General features: G+C 41.8%; 1 protein-coding gene across 3 annotated transcripts in view; it reads right to left on the bottom strand.

Moving 5' to 3' along the window:
- mrtfab (myocardin related transcription factor Ab) overlaps positions 1-16003 on the bottom strand; it is an 88652-nt gene that overhangs the window by 29495 nt on the left and 43154 nt on the right. Inside the window, exon 1 of one of the 3 annotated variants that reach the window (XM_035997415.1) lies at positions 80-743. The exons of 1 other annotated variant lie outside the window; for it this stretch is intronic. In XM_035997415.1, coding sequence (XP_035853308.1) covers positions 80-215 — 136 coding nt within the window. In that variant the 5' untranslated portion in view covers positions 216-743. Of the gene's footprint in view, positions 1-79; positions 744-16003 lie in introns of those variants that run through there. One more of the 3 variants, XM_035997414.1, reaches the window with a different exon arrangement.

Genomic DNA, 16003 nt, shown 5'->3' on the forward strand with positions numbered 1-16003 from the left:
GTAGACTGAATCACATGCACACAAATCACATCAGCTATCCTGTGTCCCTACTGACTATGTGCAGCTCCAGATCGCCCACCTTCTTTCAGGCTGTGATAGACAAGTCTGTCATGATCCATCATCAGTACTGCCTTCTCCATGTCTTCTCCCATTAGGGGAGAGCCCGGGGGGGAGGGCTCAAAGGACAGGCAATGGTTGGTGTCCAGCATTATCATTCAGAATGGAGATAAATTATTTGGTTAACATTAAACTTCTCATTCAAAAGCGGTCCTCCTCAAATCTCAAATGTTGGCAGTTTTGGCTGAAGAGGGGAGGAAAGAAGAGTCCTGGATGTGTCCAAACTGCAACAGCTGTCCCTTCAATTAGCTGTCCCCTCTCCAAGGGAAGGACAGGAATCAAATGCTTCGGAAGACCCCCATACAAGTCAAAGAAAATCTCCTTTTAAATCAAAACGTGAAGGAGAAATGCTGCTACTGCCTCTCCTCTTCTCTCCAAGCGCCTCTCTCTCTTCTGTATCGATTAGTCTGTCTCGAATTCTCTCTCTTTCTCTTCTTCCTCCTGCTCTCTCCTTCCCTTGCAGTGGCAGCCGGCGAGTCACGACAGCGCTGCTCTGCAAAGGTTTCCCAGAGAGACAAGGGAGGGGGGGGGGGGAATCCACAGGGCGAGTCGTGGATGAAAAGAACAAGGGAGCGGAGGGGAGGAAACTGAAAAGAGGCCAGTGGCGGAGGAAAAGAGGCGACAGGGAGCTCGGCAGACAGATTGCCCAGAGAAACTGCTCTGATTGCAGCTCCTCCTGCTCTCTCTCTCTCTCTCTCTCTCTCTCTCTCTCTCTCTCTCTCTCTCTCTCTCTCTCTCTCACACACACACACACACACACACTCTCTCTCTCTCACACACACACACTCTCTCACACACACACTCACACACACAGTGCTCCCGATAAAGTTCTCCTGCTCAGCTGTTGTCATGTTATGGCTGCCACATGCTAACTCCTCCCTGTCAAACACATGCACACAAACATAGCATACAGAACAAAATCACAGCATTATCAAGGAGACAATCTGTCCTTGAACACTTTCTAGATTACATAGGTTTGCTCTCGAAAATGATGACTCATTTATGTCTAAACCGTTTTTATTGGATGAGTGTAAACAGAAGTAAGTGTTGTCAGCGATGACCTCATCCAACATAATCGACCTTTGTCAAAGATACTTGGGTAAATCTGATACTGGGATGAATCACACGCACGCACACGCACACGCATACACACACACACACTTTTAGAGTGACTGATTGATTGATACCCAATCACCACTGCAATTCTGAAATATATATTTTTTCTGAACAGTCTGCCCTTGAGGAAAGGCATCTCATTCAGACAGGGACTCTATGAAATATGTTCTGAGAGGGAATGAGACTCCTATTGGACTGGTGCGACTGAAGAATCAAAGCTGATGCATCCTAATAATCCTGTCGGGAAAATTCAGATTTCTTTGCGGTCCAGTCCCACCACCAAACTGTCTGTGGCTCCTGCAGAATGCTGATGTTAAACCCTGTCCCTGGCCGCACCCCGCTCCCCACTCCCTCCACTCTGTTTTAAATAGCAAGGCCAGCTGGCCATAAGGGGGCTATATTCAGCTTAGTATCACCTGTGCACTCACAGGGTAAGGTTACTCTGAGGCACACACATCACTGCCTGCAAATACATACGCAAACTTTTAAGCCGCTTTCACCGGGCTGAATCAATGTTTTATGATACATGACACAACGGGAGATACAATGCTTTCATACCTTTCATTTCACTATACATACAGCACAGAGAGTAGGGCTGCGCGATATGAGGAAAATATGCAATATGCAATAACATATTACTTGCGCTAAATAAAGAGATATTAAAGTCTACTCAGTTCTGCTGCTCTCAGTGTTCTGCTATAATACAACAAATTGCTTGTTGAGCTTAAAACAAATGAAAGGAAATCATTTCCAACATTTTTTATTGTAACAAATTGAACATTGAATTGAATATAAAAGGCACCACTAAAAAAAGAACGACAATTATATGATAAAGTGCCGTTTTCAGCTGATATTTTCTTTCAACTAACACAAAAAAATCTGTGTCTTTAGCAATATGTCGCAGCCTTTCGCGATGTGAATATTGCGCCAGTTAATATTGCGATGGCGATAAAAAACGATATATTGTGCAGCCCTAACAGAGAGGGGTCGACCTATTAATAACACAAAGGCCTGAGTATAAATATCAAAACTCGGCACACTGTGATATCATGGCTGACCAGTACAGACCACCTCTATCACACAGGTGACACACACACACACACACACACACACACCCACACCCACACACACACACACACACACACACAGAGCACCTGAAAACACAGACAGCACCTTGAACAAACGGTGACTGGTATCTACAATAACTGTCTGTTATGTGTGTGTGATTAAAGTCCACCTGCTGCTATGATTCACAGTCTGGGCAGGAAACAAAGAGATGACAACACACAAGGATTAGGATGTCGCCGTGTGGGTTGAGCCAATCTCAGCAACACACACACACATCATCAACAACTGACACACAGCATGCCAAACATGTCTGTTTGTTTTCATCTTCATGGAACAATATCCTGAATTTTCACTTCAGTTTTTTTTGCAACTGCAATTTTACAACTCTAATTCTGTGATTTAATCGGTGTTTTTCCACATAACAAAACACATGGGGCCTTGATTTAAATGGCAATATAAACATCATGAGAGGACGCCAATATAAAGTCTGTGTTGTTCGATAACTGTCGTTGTAACCTTCGACCGACGACAATAGTAAAGCAGCGGTTTGCAGGGGAGTTTTTATTGTTTTAGGGCTTAGTGGGCACAGTGTGTGGGAAGTACAGTTATGTTCTTTCTCGTGACTTGACTACACCTAAATTAGTACTAGGTGTGGATGGAGGACTAAGTATCTAGGAACTATTAGAGCCTACAGCCATGCTAGCGGCTCTGTACATAGGCACAGCTGGGCTTTGAGTTACATGCTTTTAATGATCGAACATGCTGATGTTTAGCATGTTTATTCATCCTCTTGAAACCGTTGTTGAAATATAAATACAGGTTTGCTCCTCGACGCAGCAGCCGCGGGTTCGACTCCGGCCTGCGGCCCTTTGCTGCGTGTCATTCCCCCTCTCTCTCCCCTTTCATGTCTTCATCTGTCCTGTGGAAATAAAGGCCTAAAATGCCCAAAAAAATAATCTTTAAAAAAAAAAGAAATATAAATACAGGGCTGTTGCTGCCGTTACTCAGGTTAGACCCAGCACTTTCTTTCACTGTGCTTGGTGCTATATATATATATATATATTCATATTCCAACAGCGCTCCCACTAACAAACAATCCAGTTTATGCCAGAGTGCGCTCTGCTGCTCCAAGTGACTACCGTATTTTTTTCGAAAGCGCCCAATGTGTTTGTGTGAGAGAGAGAGAGAGCGGGGCGTCCAGCCCCCAAAATAGAAAATCAATATGTGGTGGCAAATGTTGATAGTGTGGCGAGCTGCCACAAATAAATGAATGTGTGGGAAACACTGGAACCAAAGACGTGAACCAACTGGCTAACATTGCTATAGCTAGTGATGCTAGCATGGCTAAAAACAGCACAAAGACCATGAACTATGACACGCCTGATTTCCAGGAGGGTTGTCAATGTTTAAAATGTATACCAGTCAGAGATGCTCACAAGTCTCTGAGCTTGAGTTCAAGTCAAGTCTCTCGTGGTTAGTGTTGTATCACCTGCTGCGTTTCATCCAGGCTGCTCAGAACACTGCATAGCTATATATAAGGAATTTAAAGCATGTAATATGTTACTATGACTCCTATTATCATACAGTATCAGCTTTGATTAGTTGTTTGGTATATAATCAGTGTAAACAGGCTATTGCAATATGACAAAAACCACCAGGAATGCTTTACTTTCAAGTTAATAACTGTAGTTTGCCTTGTAACATGAACATACAGTTCAGTACAGACCAAATATTGAGGTACTCAGGGTAAAATAATGCTAAAATTAACACTATTTTTCACATACAGAGCACAACCAGGTAATGTGCACTGCGTCTACAACCACTGACAGCCTAAAAACTACTGTAAGTCAACACATCCCCCAGACTCTCAAACCCAGTGTAACGTTAACTCAATAAAACTGTAGCGTTATGATCAAAATTAAACCTGTAACCTGTTTGCAGCCGACATTAATTATTAACGCAGTGGCAGCCAGCGGGACGCAAATGCTTACGTAACTTGAAATCCCCCAAAAAGTTTGGTAAACAAAAAACGCTCATTCATCTTTTCATAACATCCAGCGAAGTCAAAGTTAAGGTTGTAGCTAAAGCAAGAAGCAAGCTAACTTTAGATGGCCAATGCTGAGCTAAACACACAACCTATCAGGGTGCGTTTTCAGGTGCCTGATAAAATGATGTGTTTGAGCCAGAATCCGGCTATATCTTGATACCACATATTAAGCATTCGCCAATTCTTTTGTTTGGGCATTGTTGTCTGAAGTTTTTAAAGCCAAAGCTTCTGATGAATGGCACTGCAGCTGACGGTCGACATGTTTGTTGTCCTCTCTTATGTATGGCCCGTGTCTGCGTGCAGCAGATATGTTAGGTGTTACGTAGGTGGCTCATAGGTTACGCAGGGAGGGGAATAACATTCAGCTCATCAGACGTTTCTTAAAAATAAAGACTGTTCACAAGTCCCGCATCTCCAGTCCGAGTCGAGTCTAAAGTCTTTTGAGGACGAGTCTCAAGTCAAGTCTGAAGTCACTGTGTGTGTGACCTAAGTGCGACTTGAGTCCGAATCTCAAACTCGAGTCCCCATCTCTGATACCAGTACTATTAATATATGATGTTTTTGCATGCTGTTTGTGTAGAGGATTCTAGTCACAACCATTACATTTAGCAGTGATGTTAACCTTTAGCAAGAGAAATTAGCTGTCATAGTTCTGGCTCAGGAACATTCCAGTGAAGCTATTCGGCCTTGGACATTATCTTGGTTTTTCTTTATCTGTCACTAAAAAAACATGTCTATGAATTTTAAAAAAGAAAACACTGCTTTTTGGGCAAGCAGACAGGACATAATGACTCTATGAAGGTCTTGCCGAAAAAAAAACTGACTCAAAGACATCCTGTGGATGTGTAAATGAATGGAAAACTCCCCCACAGCTTCCAGTCGGTCATTATAGTCTGGACCATCGGGGGCATAAACATCTTTAAACATTGGTTGGTTGTTTTCTTGTAAAATTGCATCTAAATCGTGCTGGTTTTTGGTATTGAGATAGCCAAGCAGCTGCAAAACATGACCTCCAAGTGATGTTTTTTTTTATCTTCAAAAATTGCCGCAGTTAAGGCTATAAAGTTACTACAGCCTAAATGTTTTTTTATTTTCTACCCTGGTCTTGGAACACCATGACCCTTCTTAGCACAGAGTGTCCTTCAGCAGGACCTGCCCAAAACAATTACCTACCACATTCCATTTTCCTTCCCACAACAATTAGTAGTTTCCGCAAACCTCCCCCCAAACAAGACCAGGCAAGCCAGATTCAGGTAAACCACACCAATAAATACACTACGCAAAGGTCTAAATAATGAGCAAAGTGTTTGTGTACCTTGGCATCAGTTTTAAAAGAAATGGGGGAAAAAATGACATATTCACTCTCTTGTATAGCGCCAAAATGATATAAAAATGTCTGTTGTATATATTTTTCTACATTGTTTCTATTGCAATGTATTGTAATGCAATGTATGTGTAATGTACACATATATGTGTGTGTGTGGGTAACTTGGGTAACATAGTGGCAATACACCCAGCAATACTCCTCACTTGTGTTTTCCCAGGTTGTCCTGACTTTTGTGACCTTCTATTGACAAGCAAGTTTACCAAAAGACAGATGGATAAAGCATGCACCAAATACATGAACCAAACAAAAACCTGACCTGTTGAGAAACCAGTCAGGCCGTGCACCAGTCTGCCACAGGTCAGACCAGCCATTAACATTCCAGCAGGGAAAACAGAAGGTGTTTTTTCCTTGACTTCCTGGTTCCCCCACAGTCACTATTCTGTGGAATTTACCAGCACTGTTTGCATTTGGCTGTGACTCAACACTGACATCAGGTCCGGGACTTCTTAGTGTTGATCCACTGAACTGCACAAAAACACAGCCTGAGGTATCTAGTTAATGATATCTGAACCGAGGCGCTCACACTGAGAAGACTGGTAGCGGCATGGCAGCCATGTGTGTAATCATAGGGAAAGAATGTGGAATCTGGAACAAAACCCTGATGTATAGCAAGCATTGCTTAATCACTTACTGTACTCACTCTGCGCTTGTACTGGAAGAGGCAAACTCACCACTGGAAGCTTTTAAGACAACTCTGCATGCGTTTGCAGATGAAGCAACTGTACAAGTCCTTCTGGGATATCAGATGTATGATCCCTAGCTTACCCAATGCTGCAATTTTGTTTTTGTTTTATTCTGTCAGAGTTAACAAAGAATGGTCTACTACCATAACTATCTGCTTCAATGACAGTTCTGCTTTGCTATGTGCAGATTTATTAACTACTGCAATATCTTCCAGAATGAATAGTCACATAATATGCAGGAAAAATGACTGATGGGGAAATTGTACAAGAATGGGTGAATGAGCGCCCATGAGCGTAAAGCGCTCATCAGTAAGGTAGAGAAGCGCTTTATAAATGCAGTCCATTTACCATTACTAATAGGCACAATGGGCCAGGTTGTAAATAAGATGGAAGTTTTGCCAGATTAGCTACCACTTTAGTTGGGAGGTAAAACTCAAAATAATTTTACCTGTAATGTCGTGCTGATAATCCCACATTGTACAGAAAAACAGAGTATGCATGCACTCCTATATGATTGTCTGTTATTTACTGTCTATTATTACAAATATGTAACTTTTTTTGTATAGTCTAATCAAGATGTAGTGTTTCCCAAAGATACTATGTACAAGACATATCACATGTAGAGGTGCAACGATGAATCGATTAGTTGTCAACTATTAAATTAATCGCCAACTATTTTGATAATCGATTAATCGTTTGAGATTAAAAATAAGATTTCTCTGATTCTGATGTTAAATGTGAATATCTTCTAGTTTCTTCTCTCCTTTGTGACAGTAAACTGAATATCTTTGAGTTTTGGACAAAACAAGACATTTGAGGACGTCATCTTAGGCTTTGGGAAACACTGATCCACATTTTTCACCATGTTTTGACATTTTTATAGATCAAACAACTAATCGATTAATCGAGAAAATAATCGACAGATTAAATCGACTATGAAAATAATCGTTAGTTGCAGCCCTAATCACATGTTTCCATTTCATACTGATGTCTTGGTTATAGTGTGGTATCTTGGGTTTGAATATTTGACTCCATTTATCTATCATCTAACTTCCGTGAAGTGTTGGACCAAGCAGATAGTTTTTATTTTACTTTTAAACTAATAAAGAGAAACTTCACAGGGATAGTACAGTTTTAGGAAGCTAAAAACAAGCACATCAATAACAACTGAGCTTTCAGCGCACACCCAGACCACTTAAAGCCATATGAACACTGGTAACTGTTGCGAGTAAAGAACAAAGGTACTGATGCAAAGTAATAGAGACCTTTCTACATAGTTAAAGGTTCTTTGTTGAGTAGCCATTGACCAGTCTGCAACAGCACTCGTCACCGTGTTGCACCTTGTCCATAAAAAGTAGTCCAACCATGCTCTAATTGTATACTGTTGAAGGAGAGAAAAGCGTTGTTGTTGAATGAAATAGAGAGGCATAGGCCAGCTGGCAGCTGTTGGCATCTGGTAACATAAACCTTCCCTGTAAACCAGAAAGGACTGAAGGAGGGATGGAGGAGGAGGAGGAGGAGGAGGAGGTGAGGTCGTGTTCAGCAAAGGAGATTTTCAGAGAGGAATAGAGGCTGAGAGAGAAGAAAAACAAAGAGTCAGAGCCAGAGAGGGCTGTTCCCTGTCCAGTGATGACGGCTTTGTAACAGACTGTTAAGTAACTTGAACATCTGAAAATCATTTGTATTGTAACAAAGCCCCTAAATTTCTGCCCCACTCAGAGAGGAAACAGGGCTTTCTTTTCTCCTTTACGACTGGTTTCCATTTCACTCCTACAGCAACAGACTCCTGGGCAGACTGGCTGCAAAGAAAGCCGGCCGAAGCCAATTAAAAGGAGAGAAAAGAGAAATAAAGACAACATCTACAAAGTTGAAGTGAGGGTGAGAGCATGTATACAGCATGCGGGAGAGGTTGTTTTTTTTGCCCTGAATATGAGAGAATCTCTCTGATACTGAACTGTGTGTGTTCTCTTCCTTCAGGTTGCTCTTTGTGGTTTTATAGGCCTCTTCTTCCTGCCTTCCCCTCCTCTCCTCTTTCTGTTTCTGTGTATAACATCTAATAAAAGCCGGGCTGTTAATTTGCGTCGACCAAAATTAGTTTTTAATAGACACAGACCCTTAATGGGGGCACAGGTTTCTATTTTATCAGAGAGTTTAAGTGAGATGCTGACGCTAAATGACGTGTACTTGAAACAGAATGTCATAGAAAGAAAAAAGTTCTTTTAAAAACACATCCTTTCATCCTCCTTGATATTGATTGCTTCTCTCTATGTGTACAGAAATCTAGACAAAGTTAATCTTTTCAAGGTACTTCCCACTCCTTTGTTTCATATCTCTGCCTCCAAGACAACTAAGGGTTTGTCATGTGTTGTGTTTGCAGATCTGGTTTATTGCTGATAAAGAGGTCTGTCTGTCTTTCACTTTCTGATGCATCTGACTAATAAACCTATGCTATCTAACTGACAGACTTCCCTCACAGTAACTACATCAAAGACACAAAACATGAAAGTTGGCTTGTTTTTACCAAGCTACCACATTACTGACGCTAAAAACAAAGACACAGACCTATTCAAAACGTAAGCATTAGAGTGAAGAGCGATCGAGTGGCTATGACTAGTCCCTGATGACCATGAGCATTTCAATCCAAGCACAAACAACTGTGTTCTTCAGTCTGGTCTGACAGCAGGCACACACTGGTGGCCATGTTCTGGAGAGGGAGAGTGACAAACTGATGAGCCGAGCCCTCAGAGTTTCCCCTGGAATCTCTGGAGTCTGGTGACACTGTTGATGCTATCCACTGTTGTCAACAACGTTTCCTGTTTGTGGCCGAGAAAGACAGGTTGATTCCTACACTTACTAGGACATCCAACTGTTCTTCAATGTCTGACATCTGTTCAAATAGGAGGCTTCCTTTTTTTTTTTTTTTTACTCAGTTTTATCCTGACAAATCTTGACATATGAATGAATATGTTTCACTTGTAGCCCAAATAAAGTAATTCTTGATAACTATAGCACCAAATTGCTTCCACCTCATGCTATCAACACCAAATTGTCTCCTGCACATTGCTTGGCATCTGAGTCACTCTAACGGCACAACCAGCTCACAGTGACCCCTGCTACATTCATCGTCTAATGTGAAGTGTGCCTTATTTGGTGTAATCTGGTGAGTCACAGGCTAATGGCTGTTGTATTATTCAGAAACACCAGAGCATGTTGAGTTGGAGACAAGGCACCAAGTAAACCAGCTAGAGGATACATGCCTTTGGTTAGTGTGGTTGTGTGTTTGAGCAGCTGCTGTTTCAGCACCAGGTTTGTACCTGTGACAACAGGAACTTTTAACTGTGTGTGTGCATGAATACACCTCAGAAATCCTCATTCTCATTTTTTTTTAAAGTAGAGGCTTTGCAGTGGATACTGTAGTAGTAGAGAATGTATGCTACAAAATGTATTAAATGAAAAAAACGTGTATATGTAAGTGTGTGCTACAGCTGCCCGAATCACACACCACAACCTTTATAAAAATGAAATATACAGATGTTTACAGACTTAAAAATGTGTGTAGTGTGATATCTGTGAATGCAAGTGTGGGGGAAATGTGTGCTTGCATGTTCAGCTGCTCCATGTTTTAAGACGGTAATGTGCTTGCAGGTTATAAGATATGTGTGTGTGCTTGTGCGTCTTTAAAAATCACTGAGCTACATGAGTAGGCTTGTACCTGTGGGTGGTGCAGGCCCATGGTTCCTGTTGCTACGAGCAGACCTACGGAGCTGATAAAGCACTTTTCTTTAGCTTTAGGCTACATATCTGAGTGAGACTGTTTGGCTGGGCTCTCTCACTTCTCATTATCTAAAAAGGAATTTACGGGATCACAAATCAGAGATGCATGTGTTAGTGCCTGTTGAAATACTGTGCTGTCAGGACACACTGGGAAAATGGAAGGCTACCAAAGCCTGTAAGTGCATGTCCAGGTCTCAGCAGTGACGAGTTGTATAGTGTGTGTGTGTGTGTGTGTGTGTGTGTGTGTGTGTGTTGGACATATTTAAGATTTAGGCCTCTCGCAAAACTTGCCTCAGCTGCATAAATACGCCGCCTGTAGGTTTACAGTATTAGACTGAAAGATGTTTACACTCCCCAAAAACGATGACATTTTCTCTTCTGCTGTTTAGATTCAGCCCGTTTCGTAATGTTCCTGGAAAGCTCAAATTAGTGCTGCAGTTGACTATGCGCCAACACGCAGACATCGATTTATCATCAAATACACGTTCAAATTCTTTTAAGTAAATGTATGTACTCAAAGTCGAATTACCATTGTCTGGGGAATAAGGAGATTATCTAGTGCCATGACAGAGTGACAGGCAGAGTGACGAGGAGACATGCAGCTGGATTGTGTTTGCTGCAGCTGCTGTGTTTGGATAAGATTGAAAGACAATTCCTTCCTTCCTTCCTTCCCCATGTCCAGTTCTACATTACTTTTTATGGTCTTATCTTTCAATTCTTCAGTTCTCTCTACTCTCATTTTACATTTCTTCATTCTCTTCCCTTCTCTCCATGCCTCCTCTTTCTTGCTATTTATCAGTATCTCTCTCTCTCTTCTTCCCTCCTACTCTCAGCCTGACAGTGTGTTGTTGGGACTCTGTTGCTGGCTGGCTGCCAGCCAATCTGTTACATAACAGTACCATCAGCCTCCCTGAATCACTGCTGAGCTAGGCTAGCCTCGCCAAGGCTATATATCTTGCTATCTTAAACACTGCCCAGCAGCAAAGCGTCTGTCTTTGTGGGTTCAAATTACTTTTGCGTTTTTATTATTTCTGATGGCAAACTGATCATTTCTGGATCCTGTCGAGCAGAGCACAGCACTATGACACAACACACAACATTGCAGTGTTAGCTCTGGCCCATCTACTGTCATTATGCAAGGGTGGGGACGAAGAGGGACGTGATCTTTATCTCTCTCTGTTTACAAGTCCGGATGAGGTCGTCAACCAAGTGCCAAACCCAGCCTGACTCTACCGGCTCCTTACCCCCAACATTTAGCCACACAGTCCGAATCCCAGTCTCTGGTCACATGTCTTTTCTTCAACAATTTATAAAAAAGTATCCAGTTACGCTTCAATTTATGTTAATCCTCATATCCGGGTGGCAACCCAGCTGTATTTCCTAACTGGTATCTTGTTCAAAGACCAATATCCTTTTCCAGACCTAACAAGATAGTTTCTTCAGTCTGTCAAGAATAAAAACAGTCAATAAAAATCACAGTAGTCCAGTCAGAGTTGGACATTCTTAGTAGGGTTATCGGGCCGTTTTTTGGCAGTTTGCAGATTATCTGTATGTTTTATTTGCTTGATTATCAGGCAAATAAAATAATTAATAATTAACTTAATGAATTAAAAAGGGTGCTACTTTGGCTCGGCTACAGCTCTGTGTCTGTCCCTCTGCTTCGGTTTCTCTCCCCACTGAGTCTGACTTAATGTCCCGCCCACAACACTGTCCGACTATCTTTTACTGTGTATGATGTTGAAAGTTTCTAATGTATTATATAATTGCTTAAAGCATTTTAACAAAATTTTGTGTTGGAGTTTGTAACATTCCAAAATCTTAATTTTGACTTAAAGATTTTCATTTTCACTGTAAATGCATATCGGTTCCAAGTATCGGTTATCGGTTTCATTAACTACTAATAATCGGTATCGGCCTTTAAAAAAAACAAAAAAAAAAACAGTATCGGTGGATCCCTAATTCATAGTCTACACCAGTTGGTATTAACTGGCCTGTGTTTCTGCAACACGTTTTCAATACAAGCCCCACACTACAGCAGCCAATTTCTTGATCAGTCTCTGTCATTGGTTCCACAGTAGGTGCAATAATCAGTAAAATCAGCTGTTGTTTGCTTTGGTTAGAACTAAAAGCTGCAGACTGTCAAGCTGCAGTGGCACATGATTACAAATCACTGTTGAGGCTTCCTGAGGACAGTGCTGGCACACAAAACCCTGTCTCGTTTCGTTCATCATTTACAATCCACTCTCTAGTCTCTGTAGTAGCCGTAGATGTAGGGCTGTGCAATTAATTGAATCTTGATCACAAAAACAATGTAATCGAGAAAAAATTATTTTGCACATCATGTTTTGCAAGTAAGCTCTTATTTCGTCTTGTGTTCTGAATGGGAAAAAAAAGTTAAAACGTGAAAAGAATTTAGGAAAATGTTACAGTTCGATGTGTTTTCACTTTTGATTTATTTAACTTGTTTTTCAAGTTCAATAAATGCACATCTTACCAAAAGTCAGTGAGTAATCAAATTAAACAATCGGGATTTCAATATTGACCAAAATAATTGTGATTATGATTTTTCCCATAAAATGTCACTTTCAGAGATAAGCCCAATTTATCAACCACTCCGTTTGACCAACTCAACAACACCCTGATCCGCCCAGTCTTAGGAGAGAGAGTGCCCCACAAACCTGTCCTCCCTGCCCCGCCTATTCCCTTTTGTTTTGGGGACCCTCTGAGGTGAAACCTTGAAAACATTTACATTTACACACTACATGCAGAATGGCCAATTTGCCATTAATTTAGACTTATAAAAGGAACTGCACTACAGTGAACATCATTAAACAAGTTGGTAACATCTTGACATTTGCAGTTTATTTCTTCTTTCAATATAATTTTTCACCTGTTGCTGTTAAAATCTACACCTGATTATGCAAGCTTCCAACAAAACTGGGATAACGATTATCAGTCTCTCTCCGGGGCTGTATGTGTTCACGGAAAGGAAGGTTTGAAATTACTATGTACAATTTTGCAGCTATCCATAAAGAGCAGCCATTCGCATACAAACAAGAACAGTACACCAACACTTAAGACTGCGGTGTCAATACACCTAACAATCACTGATACATGCAAGCGCTCACACCACACCTGTAGTAACCAAAGCTCAGCTTAAGATAGACTTGACAAGTGACTTTCAGTCATCGTCAGAACTTTTTTTAACACAAACAATGACAAGATAGCAGAAGACGGCATACTCAAATGAACTTTACCTGATGTGATAGCCATATCCCTCTGCACCGGCCAAATTAACGCTTCATACTCCCGACACAAGCGCAAGGAATAATGTGAAAAAACAATGAAGGAGAAGTCCAGCAAGAGAAAAAGCCACATTAAACACGTTTTGCCTCTCACCGGCAGCTGGTATTCCACAGGTAGCAGTGCACCTCACATTCCCTTTCTCTGGATTGCCTGTCTCCAAGTGTGTGCACGCCCAGAGAGAGAAGGCGTGTGTAGGTCTGTGTGTCTGCCCCTTTTTGCTCCTTGGATAACAACAAGGTCCACCCAAAGGTTTCCTGTCTCTCTGTGGCAACACTCCTGCTCCCATGGGTTTAACAATTAAAAACATTGGGTCACTCCTCTGCACTCTATCAGCCGGTTCAGAAATGAAAAAAAAAAAAGAACACAAACAAGCTTGTGCTCAAGCCTCACCTCCTCAAGTACAAGTAACACACACCCCCCTTTCTTTTTTTTCTTGCTTTTCATTTTCCCTCTCTGAAAAGTTATGCAATACTGCCATTTCAGACATGGCCTCCCCCTCCTCCCCTTCTTTCCTTTCTTACTCCTTTTGCTGCGGCCCACACTGGCTTCTCCGCCTCAAAGTTTGGAATGGTTTCAGTCACATTATCATAGTGTGGCTGCTTTGGTTTGCTGCGGAACAATTCAGAGGCAAGTTTGTGATGGGTGGGCATGATGGGTTGTTTAAACATAAAGCCTCTTATGTCCTGAATCAAAGCTGGCGCTCTCACACACATACTCATGCACAGTGGTGCATACGGACCTAAACATTTGAAACATCCTGAAAAAAATGTCCCCTTTATTGGCGTGAAAGTTTCGATAACCATGACGACTGAGGAAGGAACCTTTGTGCAATAAACACATTGCACAACCTGGTGTCAGAGATAAAGTTTAGATAAGATTTAGTATGAGGGCATTCCATTATCGTTTACTGCCAATGATGCATGCATGCAGAAATGCACATGCAGTCACAAGCAACACATTTTTCCAGTGCTCTGAAAGCATCCTCATGTAAGATTGGCTGCAGGAGTGCCTGCTGCAACATGTCTGTTTCTGGCTAGCAGAATGAAATGTGTAAGTAATGGCCAACGAGAGCAGGGGTTGTTTAAATTTGGGAGTGGTGGCCTTAGGCTGTGTGAGAGAGTCCGTGCCTTTGTGTGTGTCTGTGAGGTAAACAGGGTCCTGTGACTAGTAGTACCAGGACCAATATGAAACATTTCTTCAATGATGTAAACTTCATTGATTTATTGTTCATGTAACATAAATAAGGTTTCTCATTGTTACTTCCATTGCAGTCTGTGGTTAAAGCTAGCTGTACTGTGCCTCAACTTCTTTTTCTACCGTTGGTTTTTATTGTATGTGTTATTGTGAATTAGTCTCTGCAACTGTTGGACTCCCCCTGAAGACGGTAAATCATTTACTGGCCCAGCCTTGCCTAACCCTTCCTCTCCTGACAGGTCAACCTACTGTGATTCCACAAAACAGCCAACGCCCAGCTGGTAACAATGGCCACTGTGGCTGACTACTCTGATAATACTCTGATAGTGAAAATTAAAAGTTATACGATCCCAGGTATGACCAATGCTCTGATAGCTCTGCTTATCTAAATGACTGTGTCTAACTTGGTGGCAGAAGCATTTGGACGCTTTGTTTTATTAAAGACATTAAGCAGTACATGTCAAAGTGCACCTACTTGTATAGGCCTTGGTATTGGCTCAACACTGAGGGTGCATTCCCACTAGATGTGTTTAAGGCAGTTTAGTAGAACCTGAAGCCTGTACTACGAAGCAAGATTTGGCGTTGCCGAGATAACTTCAGGTTCAACCCAGGGTTTTGTGTATCACGACGGTGGCTCGTTTGTTACCGGGTTAAATTGCCGTGGTAACTTATGCTGAACACCTAACCTGGTCGGGAGCAGGTTATGTTGGAGATTAGAGATCAACCGGTGTAAAAGCACCGCCTACTGACCAATCAATACTCGACTGATAACGGCGTCACCGTTCTTAGAAGATCCGATGGAGCTCGGTGCGCGGAGAGAGAGAGAGAGAGAGAGAGAGAGAGAGAGAGAGAGAGAGAGAGAGAGAGATGCTACCTGTTAACGGTCAGCACCGTTAACATTCCTTGATGGGTATTGTTAGGATAGATTTTCAGCGGAGTGAATTACGTATAGGCTATTTGTCGGCTTCTTGAGCCGTGTGTTGCCAATGCACACATCTGTTTGAATTATGTTTTTATATTTTTTATTTTCTCTCACGTTCGCTTACCACTGCCAGGGTTGCAACTGAAACAATAGGCTGAAGCAACGACAGTTTATGGAAAGCACAAGTGTAATTATGGTCAGATCTTGTCCCTGACTGATGAGGAAGTGATATTAATAAGCGTTGTGATTTACGCATTTACAGCGTCGACTATTATTTTGCCAGATTTCGTTACTGTTGGGTACAACCCTAACCCTCTTTTATGTGAACGCGCGCGTCGCTGGATTGGGAGACCCTGGGTTGATTGAACTAGTTGTTAACCAGCGTCGTG

This window comes from Sander lucioperca, chromosome 22 (assembly GCF_008315115.2).
Source record: "Sander lucioperca isolate FBNREF2018 chromosome 22, SLUC_FBN_1.2, whole genome shotgun sequence".
Lineage (NCBI taxonomy): Eukaryota > Metazoa > Chordata > Actinopteri > Perciformes > Percidae > Sander > Sander lucioperca.